This window comes from Protopterus annectens, chromosome 9.part0, assembly GCF_019279795.1.
Source record: "Protopterus annectens isolate FY-2018-M chromosome 9.part0, PAN1.0, whole genome shotgun sequence".
Classification (NCBI taxonomy): domain Eukaryota; kingdom Metazoa; phylum Chordata; order Ceratodontiformes; family Protopteridae; genus Protopterus; species Protopterus annectens.
In genome coordinates this window covers 679,164,544-679,183,962 of record NC_056743.1, presented here as the reverse complement: position 1 = coordinate 679,183,962, position 19,419 = coordinate 679,164,544, and the positions used below count along the sequence as shown (strand labels likewise).

General features: G+C 44.2%; 1 protein-coding gene across 2 annotated transcripts in view; it reads left to right on the top strand.

Moving 5' to 3' along the window:
- The window catches only part of VARS1 (valyl-tRNA synthetase 1), a 623,655-nt gene that overhangs the window by 525,024 nt on the left and 79,212 nt on the right, over positions 1-19,419 (top strand). For both annotated transcript variants that reach the window (XM_044083285.1, XM_044083286.1), the window contains one exon: positions 11,699-11,777. In XM_044083285.1, the coding sequence (XP_043939220.1) occupies positions 11,699-11,777 (79 nt within the window). The remainder of the gene's footprint in view (positions 1-11,698; positions 11,778-19,419) is intronic.

Here is a 19,419-nt window from a genome sequence, read left to right as displayed (position 1 = left end):
CTCTAGTTCTGCTAAACATTACATAATCCTTTACACCTTCTTGGTGTTTCCAGGCTGACAGAAACTGCATTTACATTATTTTACACTTAAAGCAATAAAGGACATTCCACATGTAAATTCTGGTCATTAGCTTTAGCCTTAAAACAATAGGCAGGAAGCCTTCATCTAGCCAGACTGGAGCCGACTTGTAAGCATCAAAGGCAGTCATGAAATAATTTTAATTTCAAAGGGCCAACAAGAAATGCCTGACTTGGCTCTCTTTACAGCAGAGGGCAATGTTGCCACATTGTTTGAAGTTCAACATTTCACAGCACACTCTTCCATCCAAAAAACACAAGCCTGCAGTTTAACATTCATATTTACAAATGATAGAATTATCTGCACAATTCTATCTGGCTAGGCTGGCAGCCTTCACCCTTCTCCACCAGTCTTCACACCCTTTTTTGATGTATCTTTAAGGTTTTATTTCATAAATCAGATTTTTTTCTTTTTGTTCGGCAAAATCCTGTATTAATCAATGTCTTCCTGTTAGCGTACGTTTGCTGTACTGCCAAGTGCCAGTTACATAAATTGCTTGAACCCACTTGTTTGCCATATTGCCACTTGGGAGCAGTGTTCTGCAAAACAAGATGTAACGGTGTAGTTTTGACACTACTTTGTTAAACACTTGATCTAAGAGCATACACTTGCTTGACTTTCAGGAGTCAGTAGCAGCTGCTTGGCAGAAAACTACTCATCCACATGACCTGGGAAGGATTGTGTTCCTAACCCATCAAGGAGAGGACCTCTCACGGCTCCACTGATACAGTAAGAGCATATTATTCTCTTAGTCCAGGTCCCTTCTTGATGCCTTCTTGGTCTTTGGTTGAGTTGAAACCGAAGCAGTGCCAGCATGGTGGAGGAGGGTAGAGTATCACTAAAGGCCAGAGCTGACATGGCTGAATCCTGAAAAACAAACTTCAAAAAAGTAGCCAATCTGAGTCTCTCAAGACAATAATGCTTATGTTGGGTGACTGCTACAAATGTCTGCAGTAGAGACATCCGTAGCAAGCACTGGAGGCAGACATTCTTCTGGTGAAATGGGCTTTGAGTACTGCATTTGTCAATGGGAAGGTTAGCAAACTGATTTAAAAATGTAGTGCAGATGACAATCTATTTAGAAATTGAACACCTACTCTTTTTTTTTTTTTTTGTGTGTGTGTGTGTTTTTTTTTTTTAGAGGGATGGTGTGATTTTTTTTTTTCAGTAGTCGAGCATCCTGTAGTGGAAACTAGAGTGATGTTGCAGCTATGTGCTCATATGGGGAGTGCACATGTAACACACATCAGATGTTACTGTATGTTCTTCTCCAATTAATGAAGAATTATCCCCTTCCAAGTTTTGTTTTCTTTTATAAATTAATACTGTTTCATGTCCTTCGTGTCTCCTCTCCCAGTTGTTCCAACATCACTTAGAGTGCTGCTGAAGACAGCTTCCCTGCAAGAGAAGAATCCATTCATTCCTAGGGACACAGCGTGAACTTCATATTGCAAAAATGTATAAATCAAAAGGCCAGCAGAATGGTCAACAGTAGAGGAAGAACCCCCCAAAAAAGAAAATGTTTGCAGCATATAAAAAACTGCAAACATTTCAAAAGGGTTGAAGGGGTTGGTATCTGTTTATTGTAAGTGATTTCCAACATTTGGGGTAATGAGGAACTCTGTGACTTTAGCAAAATAATTCCTTTGTACTGAGGATTTTGGTTTGGTTGGTTGTTTTCCTCTGCTACTTGCCTTTTAGGTTATACTCTGATTGAAATTCAAATGGATGTGTCATTTTCTAGCTTGAAGTTTATTTTAGATTGCTATCTTCTAATGGATTACCAAAACTTTAGTAAAGTTGCACCCTATTTGCACTTCTTTGTACTCCATTAGCTCCCTCCTGGCAAGTCCTTTTCATTTCTACAACTTCAGGGTATTGCATTGGGGGCTGTTTTTGCCCCTTCATACTCTGCTCTCTCTGGATATTTTGTATGCATTTACTTTTATTCTAGACATACAGTTTTTTTTATTATTGGAGGTTAATAATTTTGCTTTACAAAACAGCAAGATTTGGGTTGGATTTTTTTACAATACAAAAGCCAAGTGTACATGATGCAGTATGGGGGGTATGTAGGGGAAAAAGTTGGTAGAGCCGATAGGGGGTAGTTGAATAGAAAAGTGCACATATAATATCCAAGTGGAAAGTTTTTTTTTTTTTTTTTTTAATTTACTAAGTGCTTTCTGCAGTTGGCTTTTTGTACTGATGGGTGCAACAAATGTGGACTAAACACATTGCAGTTTTTTGTGTTGTAAAAACATCCATTTTATATTAAAAATGAACTGTGCTGAAGTGCTGCAAAGAGAGAATCCAAAATTGATTCAGGTGTTGTCTGAATGCCATTTCTTAGTGCTACACTTTTTATGGTAGTTAGATTTGGGACATGCCAAAAGGGTTTTGCAGTGAGTTCATCACAAGGATCATTGTCTAGAGTGTTCACAATATATGGAAATTTAGTGGACAGTTCTCTTTCCAGCTTTCATGAGCAGCCAGAAATGTGCCCATGTGTGCCTTCCATTCTAAGGGCCTACAATCACCTATCTTGTTTGTGTCTGTGAAATGTTTCTAGGCAAAGCTTCAACAGTGATAAGTACCCTGTTGTGGCACCCGTCTTTTCTTTTTCTTATTTCTGTGCTTGTTTAACTTTCATTTGACTAGAACTGATTGTTTTGATATTTTTTTCCGTTGGTTAATGACATCCCCAGAAAAATCACAACCAGCTAGTGTGCTGGGTAGGAGACTGATTCTCCTAAAGAAACCATCATTTGTAGAGTTTAGCTGTCCTTGTTAGAGGTTGTGACAGAAAAATGCTGTAGGAGAACATCAACTCTTTTTGTAGAACACAAGTAAGTGGTAGTGGAGCAAGTGATGATTGCCCCTCCCTAAGCAGATATACCTTCGTCCAGTTGTACACATAGAAAAAAAAGGTTGAAGTACAAACACTGTAAAATGGAGTGATGGGAAGCTGTTAGTGTGAGAATTTGCAGGATCAGAATAAATGGCAGAACACTGTGGCAGAGACAGAGAAGATCAAGGACAGACCCTCACAAATGCATGTTACACAGAGGTCTTCTGGGAAGGTTATCTACCTGTGGAGAACTCCCCAAACAGATCTGTTTGCAATCATCCACAACAGACAGCTAAAGAAATTCTGCCCCAGGACACCTTGTAAAAAAGATCTGTAAGACAGAAGCCTTGTTGATGTTATGTGATCCTATCTCGCCTACATTCTGACTGATGGGTTCGGAGCCGATCCCTCGGCTCCGACTCGGCACGCTTATGCCAAAGAGCGAAGTCTCTTATTGGCTGAGCTTACTATATCCCAGGATGCACCACTACCAGTCCCCCAGATCTCGTTTGCCGCTAACCTGCGAAGACGTGGTCTCGAGCTGGCTGAGCTGAGTAGTAAATTTACTAACTTTTTCTGTCAGTTTTTTTTGCTGTCTTGTCACAAAAGCTGTTTTAACGGCTATTCTTCACTTTTGTGTGTGTTTGGAGTTTGTTAAAGACTTGTTGTGTGATTGGGTTGAGTTGGTAGGCCTCCTTCATCTTAGGGCCTTCCCGGTCAGTCAACCCTCCTAAAACCTTACAGGGTTTCAAAGTACCCTTGTTATTTGCAACGCTTTTCAGCGATAACTGTAACCTATTATTAGGTAGTGTCAAACAGAAAGTCAGTTTGTATTTTTCTGTCAAAGAGTACTGAAATTGTTTTGCCATAATGTCTCAAAATCCTAGGCCTTCGGGCTTCAAAAAATGCACCAAATGCAATTTCAAAATTTCTATCACAGACGATCACTCGCTCTGTGTGTATTGTTTGGGTGCAAAACACTTACAGGAGTCATGCAGCGTGTGTCACGCTTTTTCCTCAAGGGTCCTCCAGGAGAGGAAAAATAAACTGATTCTTAAGGGTTAATAAAACCTTCTTTGAAGAAGCCTTGGCATCCTCTCCTTCTCCGGCTAAAGAAAAGGCGTCGGTTCCGACCAGTCCGTCGGATCCGACCGCCAAAGACATAGGCAGGCCTCTCCTTTGGCTCCAAGGACTTGAGCCGAGGACGGAACGGTCTGCCTCGATGCCACCAGTCTCGACTCCTCTGGCTTGAGCCGATGGCTGGGGCATCGAGGCAGGTCACCTTCGCCGGCTCCACTGGTCTCGGAGCCGACAATGGTCGCCCGCTCAGACACTTCCTCCTCGGCGCCAAGTCCACCTCGGCACCGATGGAATCTAGTGTGTGTATTCCTTCGCCGATAGTCATCGAGTCGCCTCGGAGCCGGTCCCCTAGCCCTTTGGGGCCGTTGGAAGGCCGTCTCGAACCCGTTCAGTTTCCTCTCGGTCTTCGAGGATGTCGGATTCAGATATAGACAGGGTGCTCCAAAGACTGTTCCAGTCCCCAGTCTTCCAAAAATTTGTTTCGGTTCCGACCCAGTTGGCTTCGGAGCCGATAGCCCTGGCCCACCCATTGCCATTCCTCCTCCGACTGCTTCGGCTCCGTCGGAGCAGGTGCTGTTGGAGCTGGTGGAGATCTTAGGGTCGGCTCCGACCCTTACTCCAACCAGACGCCGGGTCCGAGTTTGGTACACGGACTTCTTCGGCTGGACCCGGGGTGATGTTTGGGACCTATGCTTGGTTCCGAGCCTCCCTCGGTGCTTGCTGCGGGACTTCCGTCGGCTATCATGGCTCCGGGGACCGGACACTCCCAGGATTCTGGGGTCCGGCTTTCAGAGCCATGAGGAGTGCCGCCAAGTCTTCTTGACCATCTCTCCGGCTTTACCGGCACCTTCCTGGGCGTGGAGACTGGGTCTTTGGCAGTTCCCTGTCCGTAGGCAGCGGAGCCCCTGGGCCTGAGGTTACCCCATTGGGGGTTCCCCTCCTCCTGAGGGTTCTTTAGAGTTGTCTTGAGGGTAACCGCCAAGGAACACATCGTGCAACAGGAAGCACGTGGACTCCCCGAGTCTATTACATCGGACACTGATTTTGATGATGCAGAGGGGTCCCCAGTCGTCCTCGGATGATGTCTCATTTGCAGACATCTTAGAGATCCTCAAACAAGCTGGATATCCAAACCCCCTCTGCTGATGAGTGAGGGGTCCTCAAGGCCTTTGGGGCTGAGCCCTCCGCCTCGTGGGTCTCTCCGCCCTTCGACCTCCTGGATTTAGTTTGTCGGAGGGAACATCCAGATACCGTGGAACCAGTCCCTTCTCGTCCAAATAAATTTTTGTCTGCCCCACCCGAGAAGGAGTTCCTCACTAAAGGCGTGGCTGTAGATGCCATGGTGGTGGCATCTGCTACACAACAGGGCGTGGCAGAGGCTTCAACGTCCGTCCATCCTCGTAATAAGGAGTCTAGGAGCATGGACAGGTACAGGAAGCGCACCCTGACTTCAGCGGCCTTTACTTTAAGGTCTCTGAATTATTTGGCACATTTTACCAGGCTTCAGAGGGATCTGGTCAAGGAGTTGTCAGATTCCCTCTCGGTAACCTACCTGAGCAGCTAGCCCAGTCGGTTAGCTCTCAGTTGGCTATCCCGTCAATTTCTAACTCGTCCATGAGGCTCATTTCCTATGCGGCAAGGGGCGGTAGAGCGGCAGGCACAGGCGTGGCTCTCGGAGACAAGCCTGGCTCCGCTTGTGTCAGTTTTGGAGGCCTTCAAGTCTTCCTTCGCCGACGCTCCCTTTGATGGGTCCTCTTTGTTTGGACCGGTTAAAGACACCCTTACCGCTATGAGCAAGAGGGAAAAACTTTATCTGCCGTAGGTGCCCGTTATTCCACTCCCTTCGGCCTTACCCCAAGGCTAAAGGAGGGAAGATGTGGTTCCAAATCTTGTAAGTTTTTCCCCAACAGCAGGAAGATTCCTTCCAGAGGCAGAGGACGGGAAATTTTTCTGGGAGACGCCGTCCCAGAGGCGGCAGAGGGCCCGCAATTCTGGAGACCGCGAGTCCTTTCGTGGCTCTTCAGCCTCCCACACATCATGAGGGATTGCCCGGCTGTGCTGCTCGAGCCAGTCGGGTGTCGTTGCCAAGCATCTCAAAGCCTGGGAGTCAATCACTCAGGACAGATGGGTGCTTCGGATCATTGCCGGAGGTTACACCATCCCATTCACATACTCACCCCCACCGTCCAAAAAAATCCTGGACCCACCACCCAGTCAAAGGGAAATGGCAGCCGCAGAAGCTTTAAAGCTGCTAGAAAAAGGAGTCATCCAACCGGTCCCCACAGACCAGATCGGATCAGGAAATTACTCCAGGTTCTTTTTAGTGCCAAAAAAGACAGGGGACCTGAGACCAATATTGGATCTCAGCAGACTGAACCAATCCATCACGAAATCCAAATTCCGAATGGTCACGTTACAATCCATTCTCCCATTGTTGGAGAAGGATGTTTGGATGTGCTCCATAGACCTCAAGGACGCCTATTATCACATACCGATACATCAGGCGTCCAGGAGGTATCTGCGCTTCAGCCTGGGAGTCGGTCATTACCAATTTTGTGCTCTGCCCTTTGGTCTCACCACAGTCCCCAGGGTGTTCACCAAGTGTTTGGCAGTAGTGACGGCTCACCTGAGAAGTCTTGGATTCCAAGTGTTTCCCTATCTGGACGACTGGCTCCTGACTGCCACCACCAGGCATCTACTAATGGACAACCTCAAAGCCACCATCTCCCTGGGTGCTACCCTGGGGATTACATTCAATTGGTCAAAGTCTGTCTTGCTGCCCTCTCAGCGCATAAGGTTCATAGGAGCAGAGATAGACTCAAAATTGATGCGTCTTTCTTCCTGCCGAAAGGATCCAAACTTTACAGGGCCAAGTTCAAGCTCTGATCTCGAGATCCAAAGCCCCAGCCAGGATGGTTCTACAAGTTTTAGGTTCAATGTCTGCCACGGTTCTTTTAGTTCCTCTGACAAGATTGCACATGAGGATTCTTCAGTGGCTATTGTCAACTCAATGGTCCTTTCAGGACCTTCCCTCAATCATCACATCATGATTACGGAAACATGCAAACGGGACCTTCGCTGGTGGCTTCAGACATCCAATCTAAATCAAGGAAGCCCTTTGTTATTCCCTCTCCAGTGGTTACCCTGACGACAGATGCCTCCCAGATAGGGTGGGGGGGGGCATTGTCTGGGCAGGTTAGTTCAGGGCTCCTGGCTTCCAGACGAAGCTCTTCTCCACATCAATGTGTTGGAGATGAGGGCTGTACTTCTATCCCTACAGGCCTTACACAAGTTTCTTCCTCAGGGCATCATCGCCATCCACACAGACAACATGTCTGTGGTCTGGTATCTGAACAAACAAGGAGGGACCAGATCTTACCCCCTTTGCAGAGAGGCCATGAGGGTGTGGGAATGGGCTGTAGCTACCAACCGCTTCTTGGTAGCGACCCACATTCCGAGGAAATCAAATATATTGGCAGACAAATTGAGCAGGACAATTCTCTCTCCTCACGAGTGGTCCCTAAACGAAACAGTAGCAGCTCAGGTTTTCAGGAGATGGGGGACGCTGCGACCTATTTGCAACTCCACTAAACACCAAGTGCAAAGGTTCTTCTCCTTGACTCCACATCAAGGAGTACCAGCTATGGATGCTCTAGCACAACCTTGGCCAACAGGGCTACTTTATGCCTTTCCTCCGATTCCACTTCTCTCCAAAGTCATTCAAAAGCTTCTCAATTGGGGTCCATAATGATACTGATTGCCCCATACTGGCCTCGTCAGGTATGGTTTCCTTACCTGAAGAAACATGCGTGGACGATCCGTGGACTTTAGACCTAATTCGGACCTGCTAATTCATCAGTCGGGACAACAGCATCAGTCCCTTCGATCTTTGAAGTTGACAGCTTGGCTCCTCCACTTCCGACCTTAGTCAGAAGTCACACATTAGACCCGGAAGTTGTTCACATTTTATCTTCGGCCCACAAACCCACCACTAACAAATTGTACCTCAGTAAGTGGAAGAGGTTTGCTATCTGGGCTCAACTCAAGGGCTTAGACCCTATCACTGCTCCTATCCCAGAGGTTTTGAAATTTTTAACATCCCTATTTAATCAAGGATCTTCTGTCTCTACTATTAAAGTCCAACTAGCGGCAATCTCTAAATTTCACGAGTCCATGGATCCTCCATTGATGAGCTGCAGACTATGCAAAACTTTCATTAAAGGTGCGGGTCTGTTGAGACCCCAGTTTCTCATCCTGCCTCCGTGGGATCTAGATTTAGTGCTTCGTGCATTGACATCTTCCCCTTCGAACCGGCTGCTACATGTGAGTTAAAATATCTGTCTTGGAAAACTGCTTTCTTAGTTGCAATTACTTCTGCAAGAAGAGTTTCAGAGCTTCAAGCCCTGTCCATTAAACCACCGTATTTGATTTTCCACAAGGACAGAGTATCTCTTAGGCCTAATCCATCCTTTGTCCCAAAGGTCTGTTCTAATCTTTGTCTCCAACAGTCTCTAGAGCTACCAGTTTTCTTCCCAAATTTCTCCAATGAAGCAGAATACACTCTCCATAAATTGGATGTTCACAGGCAATTACGCTTCTATTTAGACAGGACTCAGCAACTTCGTAAGTCAGACCAGTTGTTTGTGTCCTTCTCAGATAATAAATTGGGTCAAACCATCACAAAAGCTACTATTTCCAAATGGATTAGAGATTGCATAACTCAGGCTTATTCTTCTTGAATAAGCAACTTACAACATCTATCAAAGCTCATTCTACCAGAGCTATGGCTACTTCTATAGCTTTTCATTCCAAGCTCGCTATATCGGAGATTTGTGCTGCGGTTACTTGGTCCAATCCACACTTTCATTTCCCACTACAAATTGGATGTGGCATCTAAAGGACGAGCATCATTTGGTTCCACGGTACTCAGGAGTGTTTTCCAGTGAGCCACCCAGGATTCAGGTGCTAGGGACGCTGTCCCATCAGTCAGAATGTAGGCGAGATAGGATCACATAACATCTTTTAGTTATGTACTCACCATAACTTCAGATGTTTGGGATCCATCTACATTCCTAATACCCACCCTCCTTCCCCTGCCTTGGAGATCAGAAGAGATTGAACGGTTTTGAGTTCTACTGTTTTATCTTGTTTCATCTGACGATGTTATATAAGCAGGGCGTGCATGTGTGCATGTATGCGGACAAACTCGATCTGGGGGACTGGTAGTGGTGCATCCTGGGATATAGTAAGCTCAGCCAATAAGAGACTTCGCTCTTTGGCATAAGCGTGCCGAGTCGGAGCCGAGGGATCGGCTCCGAACCCATCAGTCAGAATGTAGGCGAGATGGATCCCAAACATCTGAAGTTATGGTGAGTACATAACTAAAAGTTCCAATGGATGGGGATGTTCCTCTATGCTCTCCCCTTTTCTGTGGTAACCACAGCTCTCTCAAAGATGCAGGAGAACTCTCCAGCAGTCATATTGGTAAGTATCTTTGGGCCCAAATAACATTAGCTCTTCTTAAAATGGCCAAGGGCAATTGCCATAAACCTCCCAACAGAATGGAATTACTCACATAATACAAGGGATCACACCTATCCTTCAGAATTTACATCCGACTGCTAGGATGATTACATTTTGATTCAACCTAGCCACCTTTTCTGAGAGAATATACAGCATATACTAGCGGAGGCTAGAAAACCTGCCAGTAGAAAATCTATTTTAGCCAAATGGAAGAGATTTTTCTATATGAATTGCTCAGGTTGGGCATTTCTTGCTTATCTTTTAGGATTCATCTTTCAGCCATTTCTGCTTGTTTGCCTTTAGATCCCCCTTTTCTTCCTTTTGGAAGGGGTGCTGCATATCCTTCCATCTCCAAAGCAAGTGACTCCTTGAGATCTTTATTTTTTCTTCGACCTGTGTCCTATAAGTAGTGCCCACTGATGCAAGGTACAGTTATTAGGTTTACCTGTACACATTCTGCATTAGCTGTCTTTTCATTCTAGTAGATCCTAATCAATATGTTATCTTCTATAGTGTTAGAGTCAAGCTTTGTTTTTGTTGTTTCAGGATTGTGATATGCAACCACAAACTAGTAATTTGTATCGGGTCTATATTAGAAGACTGAAGTCCGCTATGAGCGAACACCATTTGGGCGACACCAAATGCGCGACAACGGGAAATATCGAACAAGAAAAAAAAGGCAGGCAAACTGTCAAACTGTTTTATGCAGGGGGCAAGCCCCCCCCTGCACTCCCCATATCCCCACTACTTAAATATGCCAACTCTGAGATCGCACTACATTGAAAGGGAAGGATTCCCTACGGCAATCTCAGTTCATACTTTCGATATTTCCTGTTTTCGCACATTTGGTGTCGCCCAAATGGTGTTCTCTCATAGTGGACTTCTGTCTTTTAATATAGACCAATTTGTATCATACTTAATATTTCAGTTCTTTTTTGATTACTTTTTAATCCAGATTATAGAAATTCTGTTTGTGTTCAAATGATTATGCTTCATTGCCTTCATAGAAGTGCATTAATTGCTAACACAGTATAAGGTACTGCTGCATAATTGCTGTTATGTTGGTCGATTTCCATCTGTACTAGGGCAGTCCATCCATTATAGGTGGATAATCTGTTAGAAAAAAATTGCAAATATAAAGTATTGTGTATAATTGCTGGCTATGCTCAGACTTCTCCTTTGAACAATAAATTAAATGGGTTCAGGCTGCTAGGCAGCAAGACATTTCCTTGTGATACTTTTGGATGAGGACACATGGCTGAAGTGGAAGTGTATGTCTGTTACAGATTCACCGTGGGTACAAAAAAGCATGAAGCTGTATAACTATAGCTTTAATAACAAAACTTCCTTGGGGGGGGGGGGGTTGGATAATGTCGGTTTCCCTCAAGGCAGCTGGAGACAGCAGACAGTATGGCAGACATCAGCAGCAGGATGCCTAGTGGGCATGTTAGTGGAAATGAAAATGTAGGGTACAATGAGCAGTGCCTTTTAATGGTGTGTGCAGACTATATCCATTTGGAGGTTGGCATATTGGTCAAGCTGTTTACTTCACAGACAAAAGGTACTGGGTCTGAGTCACAGTAAGGGAAACTAACCAGGCTTAAAATGGTGCACAAGGGCAGCTAGCCTAGTACTTGCCTATGAATCTGTTACCACCTTTACAGTGACTGGGGAGTGGAATGTTGCCTAAAACAAATGCTGGAGCATGGGTATGACTACAGCAACATGCAGGATTTCCTTTATGCTGTAGCATATATTTATATGTTGTAGTTACGTAAGCATTTACTGTACACCAGTTGCAACATACATTACTTCACTGCCCCAAGTACTTGGTTAGTGACGCTGTGGGCATGGCGCTGCATGCTTCTCTGTGCCCATGGTTAATTTGCAACATCCATATAACTCTCCATCTAAATTTTACCTCAGTCATGTGTCCCTGACCAGATGCACCAGAGGGAAATCTCTCTCTACATAGCCTTCAGAATTATTGTCATAAGAGCATTATCTTAAGGTGTACTGTGATTACTTTTTAAACTAATGGAAAAAGACACTGTATTTGTCATAATTTTCACTTGCTGTGTCCCATATAAAGAGAGAGTTTGCAAGTTATGTTTAGTGGTTAAGTTTCATTTGCCAGTCGCCAATCTTGTTTTTTTTCCCCTCTATTAGAAATCTGACTATCCAAATGGAATTCCAGAATGTGGAACCGATGCTCTGAGGTTTGCTTTATGTGCTTACACAGCTCAAGGTAATGAACATTTTCTGTGCGGCATAATTGTGAACTGTGTAGTTACATACAGATTTGCCTGACTTATCTCTAGACTTCTAGTTTCACTACTTAAAAAAGGAGCAGTAGCTCATAGCTGTGCTATACTTTCATTTTGGCTTTCTCATAGGTTCTCCCATTTATGTTCTTGAATTTCTTTTCTGTTCTGACCTCACAACTGTTTCTAGTGATTATTCCACGTGTCATCTGGTCTAAAAAAAACTGTTTCCTCTCATTCTTTTAACTGTCCACCTTTTAATGTATCTGTAAACCCCACTTGTTTGAATGGTGTTACTTGCTTATTAATTTTGTAATGGTTCTTAGAAGTTTACGTCCCATCTTTCATTATTCCTTCCTCAAAGGTCTACTTGCAGTTCCTTTTGCTTCATCCTTTATAGCGATGAGTCCACCTTAACAGCACACCGTAATTAGGTTTCACTAGATGTATTTATGCATAGTGGTGCCCTATTTATATATATATATATATATATATATATATATATATATATATATATATATATTATATCATAAACCTCCTTCTGTGTCCTAGTAACATTTATTCATATTTAGATGATTTAATATGACTTCCCACAGGTACATTTCCCTTTCAGCTGTGTAGTACGGCGGTAGCGTTGTTACCTCACAGCAAGAGGTTCTCCCATTCGATTCTCGGCTGGGCTTGGGAGTGCCTTGTGCGTGGAGTCTGCATGTCCTCCCCGCGGTTGGGTAGCGTTTGAAAGACATGCGTGCATAAATGGGCGTGCCTTCATTGAAGGTTGTACGTCGAGCTGGCACCTCTGCGTTTTGTAAAGATCTACTGCCAGTCATTAGTGGACCAGAGTTCTGCTGTGGCTACCCCTTACAGGGAAAAGCCGAAAGACAAACAACAACAACAACAGTATCCTGTTTTTGAACTAGGTAGGTTTTAATACGACTTTTCTTTTAATCATGCCAAGTCCAATGTTAGCATTTGATTTCATCTATCTTGTGCATCAGCCCTTGTTACTGTCTCTCACACTTTCTGGAAAGAGTGCATTTCTCAGTGTAACTTAAGGAATCTGGCATTCTTCAGAGAGAATTGTCATTTACCATTATCCATTACTCTGTCTAATTGTCATTCATTCATCCATCCATAAAGTTGCTCTTTTCAATTAATGACCCTTTACATTGTGCTTTATTGTTTAACTGAAACATTTGTAATATTTGTAGCCCTTTCCCTTTGCTTAGTTTTGCTTTCTGAAGGTCATCATTTGCTGCATTGGATGACAGCTTCCATCTACAAGTACATACGTCTTTGCTCTTGTTCTCCACTAACCAGTAAAATGTTCAGTCGTTCTTTTAATTCTTACTTTCACAACTAAATATATTTTCCCCTACTACTGAGTACAGATTTTTTTTTCTTTGCTATTTCTCCCTTTGCCTGCTCCCCATCTGAGCCACACTGTACTGCTGTGAGTTTGTCATTCAAGTGATGACTGAAGGGAGAACTCATCTGAATCCTGTTATTTTCCCCTGCAGTTTTTTTAGATATCGCTCTTTGTACCATTTGCACACCTAAGAATGTGGGTGTTGCATACCTCCCGAGTGCAGTGGACAGTGACCAAAGCAGGTCTGAGTAGTTTGATGGCTGTGAAGCCACAGGTACCTCACATTCGCCGTTTGGGTGGAGTGGTTGTCAGTATCACACAGATGGTCAGCTTGCAGACTTTTATTAGTCTCCGATTCCTGCTGAGGAGATCATTAGAAACTGTCCACCTTGAAACTGTCCAGAATACTCTTGTCGCCAAACTAATCCATCTATGCAGTGCTTAAAAATTACCTGAACTTTCAGCTCCTATTTCTGATAGAATTTTATTCAGTCTTCTGCCTGTTCAGATATTCTGCTAGTCATATTTTCAAACAAATTGTTGTTGACAATGAATGGGGAATTAAAATGATGTGTAGTGTATTTTCTGTCATACTGTCCTCCAATCACTTGTAGACCCAAATAGTGTTTGCTTGCAGTAGTCAGAGTTAAAATAATGGATGTTCATCGTGTTTCACTGTTGCAGTCATCACAATTGAGTTATCCTGCTGGCAGGTCACCCGCAGTCGGCCCGAATTCCAAAGTCTTGGTCCGGCATCAGTTGCTGTCGCCTCCTCCTTGATGTCAGTGCGGCAGGGGTATAAAAGATGCAGCTGATGCCATTTTCTTCAGTCTTTCTTGCTGTGCAGTGCCCGAAGCAAAAGGAGTTCACAAGTGCCGGTCGGCTAACTCCTGAGATTTTCAAGTTTGAATTTCAGATCCAAAGTCTTCATTAAAGTTAAGTACCCCATTGGGGAAACTTTTTTTCTTGCTCCAGACCGATGTCAGAAAAAGTTAATAATTGTATTTTTTGTGGGAAGCAAATCATAAGGATTTTCATTCTTAATGTATTCCTTGCCTGGGCCCTGACCACGACATTGCTAGTTGTCAGTTTTGTGCTAGATTTAACCAACGCACTAAGCGTCAGTACGATTTTGCATTTCATTATTTTGGCAGAAGATTTAATTATTTAATGCCATCGGAACATCCGACTACCGGAATTTATAAAAAGCGCAAAGAAAAGGACAGGCATCCGAGGTCCAAAACCGACGATGAGGCTTCAGCTAGGCCAGTCTCCGGTTCTCAGTGAGGTGCTTTCGCAGCCCCTGGCGCCCGCTACCTCAGAGCCGCAGGCCACTTCCGACTCCCACGTGGAGTCGACTAGGCTGCTCAAGGTATTGGACCCTCGGAAACTATTCCCTCAGATGGGTCCGGAGCCGCTGAGCAGGCATCAGCTTCTGAGGGTGTGTTCAGGCCTACACAGTTATATGTAAAAACAACTTCAGCTTCAAAGGCAAAGACTAAAGCACCTCTAAAGACAAAGAAACAAGTACAACATTCACCAAGACAGGCCTCCATGCCTAAAAAACAGATGCTTAAAATGGCCGAAGACCTAATTACTTTGATCAGAGGTTCCCATCCCCCTCCTGATAAGAGACCTAGGCAAGAGACAGAATATGAATCTTCAGATCAAGTTTCCATTTCCTCTGATTTCTCTTCTGAACAGGGATACTCTCTTCCTCCTTATGAGGATTCTAATGCTGAAGAATCTATCCCTTCAGCCTCTCCTCCTGAAGATTATTCCTTTGGGGAGACCCTGCATACTATGAAGGGAGCATTTTCATTGGGAAAGCCAAGATTACTCAGAATCTTAGAAAAGGCTCAGAGATTTTCTTTTACTACCTCAGCACAGGCCCCTTGCTATTCCTCCTGTTTTAGACATTGTAGATTATGTATTTATAGAGTCCAGTCTCACTCCTGACTCTTTACCACCAGCTCCTGTTAAGCCAGACAGATACTACAGGGTTCCTGACTCACGTAAATTTCTTTATAGAAACCCTGCTTCTGACCCAGAAACTATTTCTCAGGGTCCCAAAGGGGTCAAGGCGTCCACTGCAAAAAACCCTATTCCCTCTGATAGGGATTCAAGGGCCCTGGACAGATGGGGGAAAAAGATTTACACTTCTGCTACCTTGGCTGTAAGGACCTTAAATTGTCAATTTCATATGCTTAAACATCAGCAATATCTTATGTCACTACTAAAACAGAAAATGTTGACAAATTCTGAATGTGCAGAAAACAAAGAAATGCAGGATTTATTGCATGCAGCTGAACAAGTGGGAAAGCATACATTGCAATGTGGTTTTGATTCTCTGGAGGCCTCCTTCAGGGCCACTGTTACGGGTTCTGTCATTAGGAGGCATGCTTGGTTAAAGGAACAGAATCTGCCCGATCATGTTAAAGCAAAATTATTAGATGCTCCACTACAGCATGATGCCTTGTTTAGCATTAAAGCAGAAGAGGTGTTGAAGAAAATGGAGGACAAAGCTAAATCTATGCAAACAGTCAAGGATTTCTTACAGGTACAACCTCCCAGATTTAGCAGGAACTGGCCTGCAAAGAATTGGTCCTTTCCAGTGTCAGGCCACAAAAAGGCGGATCCCAGCCCCAGGTCTCATGCAGAGATGAGGTGCTTCTACCTCCAAAAGTGGAGAAGATAAAATACAGCCATTCAGGAAACAAGTCTCAATGACTTTCCCCTGCCAGCACCGAGCACTTATCTTTTGGCAGCCCCTTTAGAGGGAAAACTAGCACTTTTTTCACAAAATTGGCACATGATCACCCAGGACAACTGGGTCCTGAATATAGTTTCTCAAGGCTACAGGTTCCATTTTCACAACCTGCCAAGGGCAAACGGAATGCCAGACCTGCCACACAATCAATGGGCAGAGGCTCAAAAACAAGTTTCAGCCCTCATGGACATGAGGGCCATTCAGTGAGTGCCACAGCAAGAGCAGGGACTAGGATTTTACTCAAGACTGTTCTTGGTGCCCAGAAAGGACAATGCATGGAGACCAATACTGGACCTGTCTATTCTAAACATTTCTGGATATTCCGAAATTCAAAATGTTGACTCTGCACCAGCTTCTGACCATGCTGGGCAAGAAGGCATGGCTTGTGACTTTAGACCTAAAAGAGGCATACCTGCATGTCCCAATCAGACTTTCATGCAGAAGATACCTCAGATTTATAGTTGGCTCAATGCACTACCAATTCTCTGCGCTGCCCTTTGGCTTATCTACTGCGCCCATGGTCTTCACAAAATGCCTGGCACCAGTAATTGCATTTTGCAGACAGAGGAATACAAATTTATCCTTACTTGGACGATTGCCTTATTCAAGCAGAGAACAAAGACATTCTACTACAGCATCTGGCGTTTGTAAAAAGATTGCTAACATGCTTAGGGTACACAGTAAACGAAAAGAAATCAAAACTAGTATCCTCACAAGAGATGATATTCCTGGGTGCAAGCTTAAATACAACTGCCCAGATGGCTTATCTCACGCCAGACAAAGACAACTGACTACTTATTTCAAAATGTTGGCACCAAAGACCCAGTTATCTGCAAGAAAAATTCTGCAGGCTTTGGGCTTCATGGCATCCTGCATACTGCTAATTCCATATGCAAGACTGCATATGAGGAAACTACAATGGTATCTAAAAAGTGTTTGGACTCAACATTGCCACAGCCTGGAAACAATAATTACCCTCATTCCCTGCCTGCAACAGGAGTTTCGATGGTGGGCAAAGGCCTGTCACCACAACAAGGGACAGCCTTTCACTTTACCCACAGCCAGGCAGACATTAACAACATATGCATCAGTTTATGCCTGGGGGGCCCATATGGCAGGAAGATGTATTCAGGGCACATGGTCCACAAGCCAAATGCATCTACATATCAATCAAAAATAGATGCTAGCTGTTCAAAATGCCCTCACAGCCTTCAAGGATCTACTTCATCCAGGACAACTATTGATAAAGACGGACAATACTACAGTCATGTGGTACATAAGCAGGGAGGCACACATTTCTACCCCCCTGTGCAGACTAGCTATGACTTTGTGGGACACAGCATTGACTTACCAAGTACATCTGCAAGCACAATACCTGCCAGGAAGGATAAATTCTCTGGCAGACAAACTACGCAGAAACCTAATGGATCCCCACGAGTGAAAATTGGATCCAAAAGTCTTCAGCATGATAACAAGGAAATGAGGATGCCCGGACATAGACCTCTTTGCCTCGCCTCACAACTGCCAACTACAGAAATTCTGCACAAGGACTTATCACAAGCTAGCATGGAAAATGGATGCTCTATCTTTCAGCTGGAAAAACTTAACAGTATATGCCTTTCCCCCACTGCCTGTCCCCTCCAAGGTACTCCTAAAGATCAGACAAGAGAAGCCAAAAATGATACTGATTGCCCCAGATTCGCCCTGCCAGCACTGGTACCCAATCCTAATGACCTTGTCTCAATGCCCAGCCTGGACATTGCCTCAAATTCCTCACTTATTGACTCAACAAAACAGTCCGATCTTGTACAGCCAGCTCAAGACCTTAAACCTGGCAGCATGGTGGATAATGTAACCATTCAAAACACGCCTCTGTCTAAAGCAGTGATGGATGCTATTTTGGAGGCCAGGAGGCCTAGCACCAGAAAATCTTATGCAGAAAAATGGAAGAGATTCTGTGCTTGGAACCAGGCACAAGGAATTAACACAATTGTACCAAATATCCCTCAGATTTTACAATACTTAACTGAGATGCTGGACAAAGGCCTATTCTTTTCCTCTCTTAAGATTCATGCCTCTGCCATTTCAGCTCACTACAATACAGAACCACCTCTGTTCTCTCATCCATTACTAAGGCAGTACCTCAAAGGGGCCAAAAACATAAGACCCCCAAGGAGAGCACCAATACCTGCATGGGTATTGAATTATGTCTTGGAAAAACTCACGCTGCCTCCTTTTAAACCAGCCTCTACAGCTGATATAAAATTCTTATCTTGGAAAACAGCTTTGCTCCTAGCAATAACCTCTTCAAGATGAGTTACAGGCACTCATGGTTGTGGAAACCTTTATCATTTTCCATCAGGGCAGGGTTTCTGAAGACAAACCTGACATTTATGCCTAAGGTAGTGTCCACTGTGGCCCTGAATCAAACAATTCATTTGCCTACCTTTTATCCAAAGCCACAGAATAAGGGTGAGAGACTTCTGCGTTCTTTGGACATTCACAGGCAGCAACGTTTCTACTTGGACAGAACCAAAGCTTTCAGAAAAACTGAACAACTTCTAGTGGCATATGCTGCAGGATCACAAGGAAAGGCTATCTCAAAGCAGACTATTTCAAAATGGATAGGCCACTGCATTCATTTTTGCTATTCACAGCATGGCAAATCAGTGCCCAAGGGCATTAGGCCACATTCAACCAGAGCAGCAGCCACTTCAGCAGCCTTCCTCAGAGGAGTACCAACCAAAGACATCTTAGAGGCTGCAACTTGGAGTTCAGTGCACACTTTTACAAAGCACTATCACTTACCTCTCTACTCTAAATCTAGAGCAGGCTTTGCCACTGCAGTTCTGCAGGGCCTCATTGCCTCTCCTAATCCTATTTAGCCCCAGCCGCCCAACCATAGCTTTGGGATTCAACCCAATTGTAATGACTGCAACAGTGAAACACGACGAACATATTACAGCTGTGTACCTACCATAAATGTAGATGTTAGTGTGTGTTCACTGCTGCAGTCCAGGTTACCCACCATCCCCCTTTCCTTTGCTGGGTCTAATCTGTACTTCTCTAATCTGTACAACTTATGTGGTGTATTTTCTTGTAGATGAAGGTAGAGTTTTACTTTACTGCATGTATGTTTATTGGCATTAATTAGCCTACCCTTTTGGGGGCACCTGACATCTGGGGCAAGAAAAACTGAAGAAAATGGCGTTTGCTGCATCTTTTATACCCCTGCCGCACTGACGTCAGGGAGGAGGCGACAGCAACCAACGCCAGACCAGGACTTTGGAATTCGGGCCGACTGCGGGTGGCCTGCCAGCAGGGTAACCCAATTGTAATGACTGCAACAGTGAATACACTCAAACATCTACATTTATGGTAGGTACACAACTGTACTTTTGCATCCCCTCCCAGTGGACCTTTGAATGCCACATTGATTTGATTTTTGTGACATCTAGGGATGAGCATGCTGTATCAAGTTGACTGA